Source organism: Labeo rohita, chromosome 16 (genome assembly GCF_022985175.1).
Source record: "Labeo rohita strain BAU-BD-2019 chromosome 16, IGBB_LRoh.1.0, whole genome shotgun sequence".
NCBI classification, from domain to species: Eukaryota; Metazoa; Chordata; class Actinopteri; order Cypriniformes; family Cyprinidae; genus Labeo; species Labeo rohita.
In genome coordinates, this window is record NC_066884.1 from 37,747,845 (window position 1) to 37,763,380 (window position 15,536).

At 44.1% G+C, this 15,536-nt stretch overlaps 1 protein-coding gene across 1 annotated transcript in view; it reads right to left on the reverse strand.

The window, feature by feature from the left end:
- Window positions 1-7,850: 7,850 nt before the first annotated feature.
- LOC127178014 (A disintegrin and metalloproteinase with thrombospondin motifs 16) overlaps window positions 7,851-15,536 on the reverse strand; it is a 66,161-nt gene continuing 58,475 nt past the window's right edge. Inside the window, exons 19-23 of the mRNA XM_051130625.1 lie at window positions 13,618-13,822; window positions 11,148-11,342; window positions 10,262-10,471; window positions 10,027-10,174; window positions 7,851-9,112 (exon numbers count right to left, since the gene is read on the reverse strand). Coding sequence (XP_050986582.1) covers window positions 8,997-9,112; window positions 10,027-10,174; window positions 10,262-10,471; window positions 11,148-11,342; window positions 13,618-13,822 — 874 coding nt within the window. The 3' untranslated portion in view covers window positions 7,851-8,996. The remainder of the gene's footprint in view (window positions 9,113-10,026; window positions 10,175-10,261; window positions 10,472-11,147; window positions 11,343-13,617; window positions 13,823-15,536) is intronic.

The window sequence follows — 15,536 nt, forward strand, 5'->3', positions numbered from 1 at the left end:
TTCATGAGGACCAAGAACACATGCAGAACCAAATGAGCACATCACAGCTGACCAGCCATAAATCAGCTCTGCCTCATTCTTCCTCCTCATTGTCCACCCTCGAGGCAGCTTGACCTGTCCTTACGTCCAGTACTGTTGTGTGGTTATGTAAGCTCCTTCTTTTCTAGCTCCGGATCTGATTCCCAATGGATGGATACACTGTAAAAAACTATTTGTTGAGTCAACTTAAAATAATTTGTTACCTGGCTGCCTTAAAATTTTAAGTTCAGTTAACTCCAAAACAGTTTATTTAACTTAAAATGTTAAGTTGTGCTAAGTGACAACTTAGATATTTGAGTTGATTCAACTTATAATTTGAAGGCAGCTGGGTTACTTAACCAGCTTTTAAGTTTAACAAACACAAATATCTAAGTTCTTACTTAGTACAACTTAACATTTCAAGTTGACAAAAAATTATTTGAGTTGACTGAACTTAAAATTTTAAGGCAGCAGGGTAACAAAATATTCTAAGCTGACTCAACAAATTGTGTTTTTTGTTTTTTTTAGTGTGGTTCTCTGAGCTCATCTGTTCTGAGTACGTGCATATCAATGTACACAATTTAGGATCTGCTTTTGAAATATGTTTGCCTCCTGGTGCAGCATTAAACAAGACTCTCATTTGTCCTGCTTTTAAAATAATCAGTATGCAATACTTTATAAAATTGCATATAATTAATGAATAAACCAGTTAAATATGTTTATGTTGCTATGAAGAGACTTACATTTCAGACACAATATTGTCAATACCGAGTGTTTTTGCTCTCCAATAAACTCTGTAGTCTTTGGTTAATGAATAATTTAGCATTTTTGACCAAATCAGGTGAGCCAATGATTCAACTGCCCATTTATAAAGACAGTCACTTGCTTTATTGCTGAATTAATCAGCAATAAAGCAATAAATTAATCAACAAATTGGTTGGATGAATAATTCAATGACTCATTAGGACAGTGACTTTCCACCACCTACTGGCAGTTTTAATTTAATATTTTAAGTATAATTTCTTTTTTTTCCCCCAACATTGCATATTTCTATATTTCAAATGTTGTATATTTAAAACATTAATCACATAATGTAATGTATGCCATTGTGAGTGCAGTGTATGTCACACGCACCGAGTCACGTGAGGTCACGAGGTCCCGGAAGTAATCTCCGCGGGTATATAAACAGGAAGTAAGGTTCAGTCAGCACCGGACATTGAGTTCATGGTTTGTCTCTTTGTTGGTCGCCTCAACTTCATCAAATCAACTCACGTGAGTACCGCTCTGCGGACGTTTATATACCTTTCTGTGTGTGAATGAGATCGCGGGTTTCCTGGTGGAAATCTTTACTCCTTCGCTGGAGCGTTCTCAGACTAACTGCGTGGCTAACCTGCTCACTCGTGTGTATCCGCGTTTGAGTTCTCTGTCACGCTACACGGGGACCACTTCTCGATCGACCACTTCTCGTCTTGCCTCCGTGACAGAATGTCCGGTCCCGAGATGGTCCCGGCGGATTTGGGGCAGTTGGTTGAAGTGATCCGGCAGCAGGCTGGGGAGATTATGAATCTGCGGCAGGAGCTGGTGCATTTCCGGGCGGAGATGACCGCGCTGCGCGCCGAGACCGCGGGTCTTCGTGCGGAGTGCGAGGGACTCCGTTCGGATCTCACCGCCCTGCAGGCGGATCATGACGACCTGGCCGCTGCTACGGTTCCTCCCGCTGAACCGGTCCGCCAAAACCCCCCCGTCAGTCATCCCAAACTATCACTTCCGGACAAGTGGGATGGGTCCGGAAGCAAATGTGACGTTTTTCTCACCAACCTTAATTTGATTTTTGAGTTTTAGCCTTCCCGTTACCCCTCGGATCGCAGCAGGATTGCCCTACTCACCTCACTCCTCACCGGGCAGGCAGCCGAGTGGGCTACGGCGGTTCTGAAGGCCGACGGAGATGTGGCTCATTCATATCCTGCTTTTACCTCCGAGCTCAGAACCGTCTTCCAGCATCCTGAGAGCGAGGTGGAGGTTGACTCGCGGCTGTACCACCTCAAGCAAGGGAGTCGCAGCGTCAGCCGTTACACCACCGAATTCCGCACCCTTTCCGTTCAAACCACATGGTCCAACTCCGCTCTCCGCACAGCCTACTATGAAGGACTGTCCACCCGTCTTAAAGACGAACTGGCTGTGCGGGAGCTCCCTGACACCCTGGAGGGCATGATACAGCTGGCCCTCCGGGTGGATCAGCGGATGAGGCATAACACTAAAACTGTCTTCTGTTCATTTTCAGGTTCCACCGGCTACCAAAGGGCTCCTGACTCATCCACCTTCCAGGCTGTCGCTGCGTCTCCGTCACCTCCACCGATCGCCTCAGAGGCCCACTCAATCGGAGCTGGGGAACCCATGCAAATAGGGCGCACCTCCCTGTCAGCGGCTGAGAGGGCCAGACGCTACCGCGAGGGCCTGTGTGCCTATTGCGCCTCCCCGGACCACCATCGAGCTATCTGCCCTCTTCGTCCGGGAAACGGGCAGACCAGGTGAGGAGGGGGAGGTCCCCATCTGGTCCCAAGCCCGCGAAAACCTACCCCGAGCCCGTCTCTTCCCGGCTGCTGCTGCAGGTATCAATCCTCTTGGGCCACCAACGGATCGAGACCACCGCATTCGTTGATTCGGGTGCGGCTGGGAACTTCATCGATCAGGCTTATGCTGCCCAAATGGGGATTGTAACTGAGGCGTTATCCCAGCCCCTGAAAGTCACCGCCATTGACGGTCGCCCCCTAACTCTAAGTCCCATCACTCACCGCACTCAAGAGCTCACCCTCATCATTGACAATCACTCCGAGATCATCAAGTTCTACGTCACCAAGATTCCCTCACCAGCCATCATCCTCGGCCATCCCTGGCTCGTCACTCACGACCCCCTCATCTCCTGGACGTCACGCCGGATCATTCATTGGGGTGCGACCTGTCAGGAGCTCTGTCTCCGGGCCAGGGCTGGGACATGTTCAGGGGGAGTCCGAGGCCCTCGACGTCGACCGCGAAGCTATCCCCGTCCAGTATCGCGACCTGGCCGAGGTTTTTAGCAGGCGTAGCGCGGCTCGGCTGCCTCCTCATCGCCCCTACGACCTCGCCATTGACCTCGTGCCGGGCGCGGTACCGCCCCCGCGGCCACCTGTACTCTTTGTCGGTTAAAGAACAACTCGCCATGGAAGAGTACGTAGCGGAGGGTCTTCGCGCAGGGACCATCCGACCCTCCAGCTCCCCGGCGGCCGCGGGGTTCTTCTTCGTGAAAAAGAAGGACGGGGGTCTCCGACCGTGCGTCGACTACCGGGGGCTCAACCAGATCACGGTCAAGAACCGTCACCCACTCCCTCTCACTAACACCGCCCTGGACGCCCTCTCTGGTGCCCACTTCTTTACGAAGTTGGATCTACGGAGCGCCTACAATCTGGTACGCATCAGGGAGGGCGACGAGTGGAAGACGGCATTCATAACCCCCACCGGTCACTACGAGACCCTCGTCATGCCCTTTGGCCTTTGCAACAGTCCAGCCGCTTTCCAGCACCTCATCAATGACGTTCTCCGGGACATGCTGGGTAGATGGTGCTATGCCTACCTGGACGACATCCTCATCTATTCCAAGACCTTAGATGAGCATATCCAGCATGTCCGAGCAGTCCTGCAGAGGTTGCTGGCCCACCAGTTGTACTGTAAGCTGGAAAAATGTGCTTTCCACCAGCACTCCACCACGTTCCTGGGCTTCATCATCTCTGCTCAGGGTGTGGCCATGGATCCTCAGAAACTGGAGGCTGTGCGTTCGTGGCCCCTACCCACGTCGCTCAAACAGCTACAGCGTTTTTGGGGTTCGCCAATTTCTATCGGCGATTCATCCGGGGCTTCAGCTCAACTGCAGCACCTCTTACTGCTCTCACTAAGCCATCACGCGGAGAATTCCATCTCACCCCCGAGGCCATTCAAGCTTTCAAGACCCTCTGTCACCAGTTCACTACCGCTCCCATTCTCACCCATCCCGACCCCACAAAGGCCTTCGTTGTTGAGGTGGACGCCTCCGATGTGGGCGTAGGAGCCGTTCTCTCGCAACGTGGTCCAGACGAGAAGTTACACCCATGTAGCTTCTTCTCCAGAAAATTTAATTCCACTCAACAGCGCTACGGGGTAGGGGACCGGGAGCTGTTGGCCATCAAGTGGGCTCTGGAGGAATGGCGTCACTGGCTCCAGGGCGGCAGTGAACCATTCACCGTCTGGACCGATCACCAGAACCTCACTCTCATCAGGCAGACCAAGCAACTCAACCCCAGGCAGGCACGGTGGGCCCTTTTCTTCGAACATTTCGACTTTCACCTCTCTTACCGTCCCGGATCCAAAAACACCAAGGCCGATGCTCTCTCCCGTCAGCACCAAAAAGACACCACCACCTCCGATCCCGCGCCTGTCCTGCCGTCACAGATCATTCTGGCTCCTATCCGGTGGGGGTTAGAAGAGAGAGTACGCCAGAGTCACAGCCAAGAGCCTCCGCCACCTGAGACACCCGCTGGACGCCTCTTCGTTCCCAACCACCTGCGCCAGGAGGTGCTCCAGTGGGGACACGACTCCACGTTGGGCGGACATCAGGGAGTTCAGAGAACCATCAACTTCATCAGTCGAGCGTTTTGGTGGAGGACGCTGCGGAGGGACGTACAGGAGTACGTTCTGGCCTGTAACACCTGTGCCCGCTCTAAAAACCCCAACGCGCCCTCCACCGGGAGTTGCAGCCCCTCCCCATCCCCAAACGCCCCTGGACCCACATCTCCCTCGACTTCGTCTCTGGACTTCCCGAGTCCTTAGGAAAGAACACCATCCTCACCATCGTGGATCGTTTCTCCAAGGCTGTGCACCTGGTGGCTCTCTCCGGACTCCCTCTGCCAAGACCACCGCGGAGTTAATCCTTGAACATGTAGTCCGCCTGCATGGGTTCCCCCAGGACATCGTCTCGGACAGAGGGCCCCAGTTCACGGCAAAGTTCTGGCAGGCCTTCTGCCGTCTGGTCGGCACCACCTCCAGCTTATCCTCAGGGTTCCATCCTCAAACTAACGGCCAGACGGAGCGGGCCAACCAACAACTGGAGCGCTTCCTCCGATGCTTTGCTAGTGACCATCAGCGCTCCTGGGCTAGCTACCTCGTCTGGGCCGAACTTTCCAATAACCTCCACACCTCCACCGCCACCGGCCTGAGCCCATTCGAGGTATGCTACGGATTTCAACCTCCCATATTCGAACATCAGGAGCCGGAGGTTGAAGTTCCGTCTGCCCAACAGTTGGTCCGCCGGTGTCGGCGGCTTTGGAACCATGCCCGTGCTGCCATCCAAAAGGCCAACCGACGCTACGTCGTGCAGCACCGCCGCCGACACCCCCCGGGACGATTGTTCCATGTGGGTGACAGGGTTTACCTATCCACCAGAAATATCAACCTGAAGACGGACTCCAGAAAACTCACCCCCCGGTTTATCGGTCCCTTCAAGATCACCCATCGTCTGAACCCTGTCACCTTCCGGCTCCAGCTGCCTGCCTCTCTCCGGATCCATCCCGTATTTCACCAATCCCAACTAAGACCTGTTTTTTTCTCCCCTCTGTCTCCCCAGGCCCCCGCTCCCCCTCCACCCCGGATTGTGGACGGTGGTCCTGCGTACACCGTTCGGAGAATCCTTGACTCGCGACCCCGTGGCCGGGGCACCCAGTACCTCGTAGACTGGGAGGGCTACGGCCCGGAGGAGCGGTCATGGATTCCCGGACGGTTCATTCTGGACCCTGCTCTGATCCAGGACTACCGTCGTCGGGTATCCTCCGCCCCGGGTCCGTCTGGTGCCGGCCCTGGAGGGGGGGGTACTGTCACACGCACCGAGTCACGTGAGGTCACGAGGTCCCGGAAGTAATCTCCGCGGGTATATAAACAGGAAGTAAGGTTCAGTCAGCACCGGACATTGAGTTCATGGTTTGTCTCTTTGTTGGTCGCCTCAACTTCATCAAATCAACTCACGTGAGTACCGCTCTGCGGACGTTTATATTACCTTTCTGTGTGTGAATGAGATCGCGGGTTTCCTGGTGGAAATCTTTACTCCTTCGCTGGAGCGTTCTCAGACTAACTGCGTGGCTAACCTGCTCACTCGTGTGTATCCGCGTTTGAGTTCTCTGTCACGCTACACGGGGACCACTTCTCGATCGACCACTTCTCGTCTTGCCTCCGTGACAGTGTAAATGCATTCATGCCACCTCTGAGCTGCATTAAACACTGTGCAAATGCACCTTAATACCACTTTAGACAGCCCTGAGATCTCTTATTATTCTAATTGCATTCTCTCCAGTGAAATTCAGTCTCAGTGTTGTAGATGTAGATGAGTTTATTTCTTCATCAGATTTGGAGAAATGCATCATCTCATCACTTGCTCACCAATGGATCCTCTGCAGTGAATGGGTGCCGTCAGAACGAGAGGTCAAACAGCTGATAAAAACATCACAATAATCCACAAGCAATCCACGCCACTCCAGTCCATCAGTTAACATCTTGAGAAGACAAAAGCAGAAACAAATCAATCATTAAGACATTTTTAACTTCAAACCATTGCTTCTGGCCCACATATTAGTTTAGAGCTGTTTTGGTTATTATGGATTATGGACTATTTAAGCGGGAAGCAACGGTTTGATATTAAAAAAAGTGTTAATATTGGATTTGTTTCTTACATACACACAGCTTTTGTTTTCTCAAGATGTTAACTGATGGACTGGAGTGGTGTGGATTACTTGTGGATTACTGTGATGTTTTTATCATCTGTTTGGACTCACATTCTGACGGCACCCATTCACTGCAGAGGATCCACTGGTGAGCAACTGATGAGATGATGCATTTCTCCAAATCTGATGAAGAAACAAACCCATCTACATCTGGGATGGACCAAAGATGAGTACATTTTCAGCTAATTTAATTTTTTTAAGTTTTCTTTAAGGGTGTAAACATGGAGACTGTATATGTCACCCTGGACCACAAAACCAGTCTTAAGTGGCACGGGTTTATTTGTAGCAATAGCCAGCAATACATTGTATGGGTCAAAATTATCGATTTTTCTTTTTAAGTAAAGATCATGTTTCATGAAGATATTTTGTACATTCCCTACCGTAAATATATCAAAACCTAATTTTTGATTAGTAATATGCATTGCTAAGAACTTCATTTGAACAACTTTAAAGGCGATTTTCCCAATATTTAGATTTTTTGGCACCCTCAGATTCCAGATTTTCAAATAGTTGTATCTCGACCAAATATTGTTCTATCCTAACAAACAATACATCATGTATTCATTTAAATTTCAGTTCAGTTTCAAAAAATGGACACGTATGACTGGTTTTGTGGTCCATGGTCACATATTTATACTTTCCATCATTACTGCAGACAGAGCTGATGCTGAACTCGTTCAATACGGCATCGCTGCAACAACGAAGGCCATCGTGTATTCATTCAGTGCAAGTATCGGATTGTTTTCATCTGTTTTATTGCTTGCGATAGCAGCGGTTGTTCTTGCTTCATCAGCTCCACATACAGAACTGCTTCATGAATATTCTGACCATTCATCGAAACTTTCAAAAGACTCTAACAAAACATGGTTTAAGCCTTACCGAATGCCTTGAGACATTAATAACGTAAAGTGATGTATGTGTTTTCTGTTAAAGTCTTCACAGAGCTGTGCGTTAGAAGCCGGTGAAAAGCTCACAAGTCATATTAATTCCTGACTGCACTCCAGCGGCCTCGTCTGACTCCATCTGGAAACAATAGCGCATGAAGAACAAGAAAAAGCTCTGACTCAGCGTTAGCGAAGCCGGATCATGAGCAATCTGCATATCTGCTTCCTACGGCCAAGAGAGAAAGACGACACAGCCTGTAATGCGATGGCAATGTGACACGCATCACGTTTAATAAGAACTGCCATTTATAACAAATCCCGGGTCCACTCTTCAGAATAACACTCGCTGTGGATGAGCGATTACATTCATCTACTGCTGCTGTACAACAAATGCAAATACTGTAAATGATGGAAGTCATTTGTGCGACGCGGCTCTCTTCAAAACCCACATGTGCAGAGTCTCTCCGTCGGACCAAAGACAGATTTACAGCTCTTGGCAGTCGTGTGGTTGCTAAAAACGTCCCGCGAAGAGAGCTGACTTTGTTAAACGTGACACTTCTTACAGTTCATTAAACTAGTTTAATTGGCATTTTGTTTTCCTTGAAAATAATGAAACCCAAATACGTCACGGTACTGCTAAAACATACAATAATAACCAATCGTGAAACTATACCCAAAGTTTAACAGGAAAGCTGTATAACACAATAGTACAGCAGAATAGCATTCTGGTATATTGCAGTATTGTTAATAAATAAGAGAATTAATATCAATCATACAAAAGCGCTGATTCATTGTCATGTTAATTTAAAACCCCTGTAACGCAACAGCTTCTCAGCTGCCATTAATATCAACTTATAGCACCAAAAATAAATGTAGCTCTACTACATGACACCATATTCTCCCTGCTGCCACTATGAGACGCGTTAAGCCCGTTTATGTGATTCACATGAGATTATGAGGCACGTTCATGGAAAAACATAACACATGTCCATGCATTTGGCCACATGGATTCAGTCTAGTCTATAACCAGAGGCGGAGCACGTCCCGTCCGCTTGAAGCTCTGTGAAACACAATGAACTGACACACTGAAATGCTGTGACCTCCAGAGGGCTTTGTCGATGATGTCATTTCCTGCAGAGCGTGACACACTGACAGTCTCGCCGGTATCGGCCGTGTCATTCTCCAGACAAACGAGCCGCTCGGAGTCCTTAATAATGTCTTTGTGCTCGGTACGTGTTGAGCGCGGCACTAGAGTGGGCACCGCTCTGCTCCGTCCAGGGCTCAGAAGGTCACGGTCAAACATCTAGAGGAGAAGTTCTCACGGGTTCGTGTGCAGGCAGGACTTGCAGCATTGCTTCCCGTAGAACTTGTGGTTGCAAACGCCGTGCTGCGGCACCAGATAACACCAGCTGAAATGATCCTTACACATCACATCTGCACAGAGAAACACTGATGTTACACAGCAGCATGGGATACGTGTCTTATTGAACCTAATAATGATTCAGATATTTTAAAACACTACTAACATGAACAGAAAAGCCATTACAGCATGGGCCATGTATGTTCTGACTATTTCAATTTCTAAACCACAAACAAAAAAGTCTTAATATCCACAAAACAGGAAAACAAAAAGGAGCTTTGTTTTCTTTACTCATTATTCCTTTACAAGTAGGAAATGAAATTGTCATAATCTCCATCATAAAGGTTTTACTCTTTTGAGAACTATTAAATTCATTATTTAATATAATTGTAAACAAATAAGACACCTATACATGAAAACATGCCAGTTTTATTTTAGTATAATTGTTATTATATTATTTATTAATTATAATTATAATATAATATAATTAATAATAATTATAATAATTATTATTTTATTTGTATATTTTGTCATTTTTATTTTGTCATTTTTATTGTCTTTTTTACAAGAGTCCACCTCAAAAATCTACATCATAACTACATCGTTCTGACCTTTGTCACAAAAAGTCTTTTTCATTGCCTTTTTCCCTATCACGTTTTAGAAATCATCAAAGATTATAAATCATTTGAAAGCTAAAAACCTCAAAATTCATCCTTTGAAAGGCATTTTAAAATCAGACATTGCATTACCATGGAAATGGAACTTCAAAATCATATAACAAAATGTATTTGTTCATGAATTATGCACTGGGGGTGACCGTTAAAGGTTTAGGACTGGTTTTGTTGTCCAGGGTCACATATTTTAAAAAAAGAAGCTATAATAGTGTCTCTATACCAAATGAACTCTTTTCAAAATGTATTGGTTACATAACCCTGTTTACTGCAGCACATTAGTATGTGATGAAATCATATCACAGCTCGGGACAGACCTTTCTTGTCTGGTTGGGGACAGAATGCAGTGTTACAGGCCTGGGACATCACAGGCTTCATCTGCGGGACGCAGCCGGAGGAGGGACGTCCACGAACGAGACACTGCACGGAGCGCACCTGAACGCCTCCTCCACACGACACCGTACACTGCACACCAACACAAAACACAACATCAAGATCCTGCGCTTTCTGCTGAGCTCATCACAGACGGCTGTGGGACGAGAGAAGACCTGCCTGAGACCACGGTGATGAGTACCAGTCTGGTCTGCTGGGAGGAGAGGCCACGGGACAGTCTGAGAGGACGCAGGTTTGCTGGAGCTCCATGGAGGGTTTGGGCACATGCTGACACTTTTTGGCTGACAGCTCTCTGTACTTTCCTGCGACGTCCTTCTCTGCGCATTTCACGACACGCAGCTGGAGCCCCTTACCACACGACACTGAACACTGCAGAGAGAAAGACAGAATATTAAACACATGTCTACGCATTATTAAATGTGCTGAAGGTCATGCGTTCGATTTTCAGAAATGCAGGAACTAATAAATAAGTACTTGACTACTATGTCTGTGGGGAAACACGGTGTTCCGTGTGTAGTTACAGTAAATGGACTAAGCGAAGCCTTGAGGCAATTCATTTGCCTCGATGATTTTTTGTATTCGAGTTACTTGAGGAATCGTTTCAGCCCTACTTACAATAGAGAAGCATAAGCAATCTTTATTAGACCACTAGAGCAGGAAACAACCTAGAGCAGTTTTTTTGCAAATGCATTGTTTTAGTGTTACAGGGTGGTCATGTGCTGATGGAAAATGTGTCTTCTGCTGCTTTGGAAAGTTTAGATGGTTTCAGAACAGAGTTCTTTGTGTCTTGTTAAGAAGGAACAACAAGGTACCGCTTGTTTAAAAATGTAACACATAACTGTTAATGTAAAATATAAGAGGCCTGCGAAAGGAGAAAGCTGTCCTTCAGCAGATGCTTTTATTTAAAGTGACCTGAAGTGAACTTATTACAAGGACAATGCCTTTGGGGTAGCGTGGGGTTACAGCTCCAAATACTTAATTTCACCACACCCCACATCACCCCACTGTACACAATGCAGTGCAAGTGTTCTGCAGAGGGTTTTACCGGTTGCCAGGTGGAGACAAACCACTGGGCCTTGCGCTGTTTGTGGCAGCGTTTGATCATGCAGGTGTCTTGGCTGCTGGGTTTGGGCAGGGCAGCGCAGGAAGCGTCCGGCAGCACGCGGGAGTAAGAGCCGGGGTCACTGCTCACACATGCCACCGCTCTCTTCATCACTCCCTTCCCACATTTACGAGAACACTGGAGAAAAAATTCCATTATGTCAGACATGTCAATGATCTTCAGTGACGTTTTACCTGTAGAATTAGTAGAAGTAGTGCATTTCGTTTCACAGTATTGGTTGTGTGTTTACATTCTGCTGGTTGGTGGTGCTGCATCACACAAAACACACAAAGTCTTCTGCTACAGATGCGATTTTCAAAATGCACACTTCACAACAAACTGCAATTAGCTTATTTTGAGAGCACATTGACCCTTGAGAATGTACTGTAGAATGTAGTTCTGAAAATGTACTAATTTCTTCATGTGCAACACTTTTCAAATGAGGGAAAAATTCCACCTTGAAGTTGAACTGAACATACAAATGAAGCATGAAGAGCATCACCCAGAAATCTACGGTGAATTGAGTTAAATTCTGCCAACGATTACGTTCTTGTTCAAACTAGATTCATTTGGTAAGTTAAAGCAGTATAACTTTAACATCGATACTTCTCACATATTACAAAAAAGCAAACATGAATATATTTGTTTTTTAAAGACAACATTATTTTTCACAAAAAAAAAAGATAATTCTAATATCTGTAATATATTTTAAATAGATATAATCTATTTACATTTACATTTTTATTTTTAAATTGTTTAAATACTTGTACAATTCAAATATTTGTTTGAATGATTTGAATACAATTGTTTGTATGTTTCTTCATTTTATTCAAAGTGTCTGTTAAATGCGTAAATGTAAGGATCCTGAGAGGGTAGTTGAGAAACTGATGCAACAAAATACTTTTTTTTATTGTATTTTGGGTCCGTGCAGCTGCCTTTAACCATGTAATCTGCTAATATCACAATCGTAATAGAAATTTTGTACGCACATTCCACGACACTTAACACTGTCAAAATTTTGCAGGCATGTTCATGACCGTAAATTAGAAATCATTGCATAATTTCATAAAAAACATCCCAGGTTGACCAGTATTTTTGACAACTCAGAAATAACTCATAAAACAAGGGTTTTCCACCTTTGGCTGCTAAAGTTGGTGTAAAAAGTTTACATACAGCTTACAGAATCTGCAAAATGTTCATTATTTTACCAAAATAAGAGGGATCATACAAAATGCTTGTTATTGTTTTATTTAGTGCTGACCTGAATAAGATATTTTAAATAAAAGACGCTTACATATAGTCCACAAGAGAAAATAATAGTTGAATTTATAAAAATAACCCCGTTCAAAAGTTTACATACACTTGAATGATCCACAGCTGTGTTTTTTTGTTTAGTTATAGTTGTTTGTGAGTCCCTTGTTTGTCCTGAACAGTTAAACTGCTGCTGTTCTTCAGAAAAATCCTTCAAGGTCCATCACATTCTTTGGTTTTTCAGCATTTGAACCTGTATTTGAACCTTTTCCAGCAATGACTGTATGGTTTTGAGATCCATATTTTCACACAGAAGACAACTGAGGGACTCATGTGCAACTATTACAGAAGGTTCAAATACTCACTGATGCTCCAGAAGGAAACACGATGCATTAAAAGTCGGGGGATGAAAACTTTTGGAATTTGAAGATCAGGGTAACTTTAACTTATTTAGTCTTCTGGGAAACATGTAAGTATCTTCTGTAGCTGCTAAAGGGCAGTACTTAATGAAAACAAAGGTCTTCACATCTTCATTGTTTAAAAGTTTTCACCCCCACCTCCCCACCTCTCAATGCATTTTTTTCCCTTCTGGAGCATCAGTGAGTGTTTGAACCTTCTGTAATAGTTGCATATGAGTCCCTCAGTTGTCCTCAGTGTGAAAAGATGGATTGTTGGAAAGGGTTCAAATACACAAAAATGCTGAAAAACCAAATAATTTGTGGGACCTAAAGGATTTTTCTGAAGAACAGCGGGCAGTTTAACTGTTCAAGGGACTCATTCAGGTAACAACACAGTATTAAGAATCAAACTTTTGAACAGGGTTATTTTTTATAAATTCAACTACTATTTTCTCTTGTAGACTATATGTAAACCTCTTTTACGCAAATTATCGCATTCAGGTCAGTACTTAAGAAAAAATAACATGCATTTTGTATGATCCTTCTTATTTTGGTAAAATAATTAACATTTTGCAGATTCTGCAAGGTGTATGTAAACATTTGACCTCAACTGTATTTAAAGAAAGATTTTTACTGTTTCAGACATAATATTTTTGTGCACTTTGTATTTTATATGCTGTTGTATGTTGCTATATAGTGTTTTTGTCATTTGCACAGGTAGTTTCCTGTGTAGACATATGTTGATGCATTGACTGAGCACTAACCTGAGACCAGGGTCCGGCGCTCCAGACGGGCGGACAGGCGTGTGTGTTGCAGGCCTGTCTGCGGGATGGGGGTGGTTGTGCGCACTGGTCATCGGTCACTGTGTCTACCTGATCCGGGCCTGTTTTCTGGACACAGCGCACCTGTCTGATCTGTTCTCCTGATCCACAGCTGCGGCTGCACGCGCTCCAGTCCTCCACACGCCAGCTGTGGTGTACACAAACGCACACATCAGCGCCTGACATCCGGAGCTTTAAAGAATCACTAATATTTATCATATGTGCAGAGTTCAACCCCAGCTTTCCCAGAGCATTTCTTTGCATTGAGGTAAAGGCATTGAAATACTAGTGTCCTGCATATTACATAGTGCTCAGTATACTTAAACTATAGAAAGCACAATTGCTGTGCAACACAGAGTGATTGCTTATGTCCTCTTCATATACGTTTCAGTTTTTAAAAATGTACAGTAAATCATTTTAGACAGTTACTATGATTAAAATAGATGATGATGAATTTTGTGATGTTTTGTCTATCATATTTGATACAGTTACTTAAATCATTTTCATTTTTTAATAGGAAGTGTAAATAATTATGAATTGATCATTGTATTTATTTACATTTAATTTAAGTTTTATATTTTAAATTGCAACTTGTACTTCTGCGTCATCAAAATACATTTTGTTCAAATTTGTCTTCTCCGTTATTACATAATAATTTAAAAACATTGTTATTTTACAATTTTCATTTTATTTCACTTTTTAAATTAAGTTTTAGTAATTTTGTATGCTTTTGTTAGGTAATTTGACATTATATACAATATGGCTTTAATTTATTGATTTTGTAATTTTAGTATTTTTTGGTAATGTCACATTTAGTACCAATGTGACATTTCTAATTTTTATTTTCATTTCTAGTTTTCCTCTGATATTTATATTTTATTTCAATGAACAACAACAAAAACAACAACAACAACAACAATATATATATATATATATATATATATATATATTCATTTATTTATTTTTAATTTACAAGGACAACACTGGGCAAAAAGGTTATGTTACAAACTGTAGGATGGAGTTGAGTGCATTGCATTGTGGGTTACAGTATTCTAAACATATATTATTGGAGTATGCTACCCAAGGAATGTAGTTACAGTGTCCTTTCCCACAAGCCTCAGCTCCGGTGTGGGAAGGGTAAACACTGAGACACCTTGATTATCAAGGGCAGATGGTTTGTTGACTTTCAGCAAATCCCAGCAGTCAAAATATCAGCTCAAAAAGGCCATCAACTCACCCTAAAGTCCCCAAACAACCTGAAATGCCCCGTCAGCACATTCAAACATCCTACAGGTTATTTCTCATAGCAAAGCACATCACCGGACTGGAATGAGCAAAAGCTCTGACCAATGCCATCCACTGCTCTAGTGACCAGATCTGCTTTCATCTTAAAACAGCAGTGGAGACGTTTCACACCGACATCCTCTTTAAAATACATCCCATATTTATAGGGTGGAATCAGACATTTGATCTGCTTTAAAGGTACATTTGGCAATGTCTTGCCTGGACGGTAGTAGTATTTAAAAGAGCTTAATAACATATCATAAAGAATATTTGGTCTGTTGCAATAAATCTGTTTGTGTATATTTATTAATTATGAGCTGGATTATGCTACAATTTCACTAGGGTTCAGCTTTCATCATCTGTGATTTGAGCTGTAACACATACGGTACAGTTGGCACTCGTCTGGCCAGTCAGACTAAATAAATATGACTGAAGATGCACATTATATTCTGTTATGGCATTATGTATCTATCTGTTTCATATATATATATATATATATATATATATATATATTTGCTGTATAAACTCAAATGTTAAAAACAAACAAACATGTAAGTAGTATAAGAAGAATAAATACT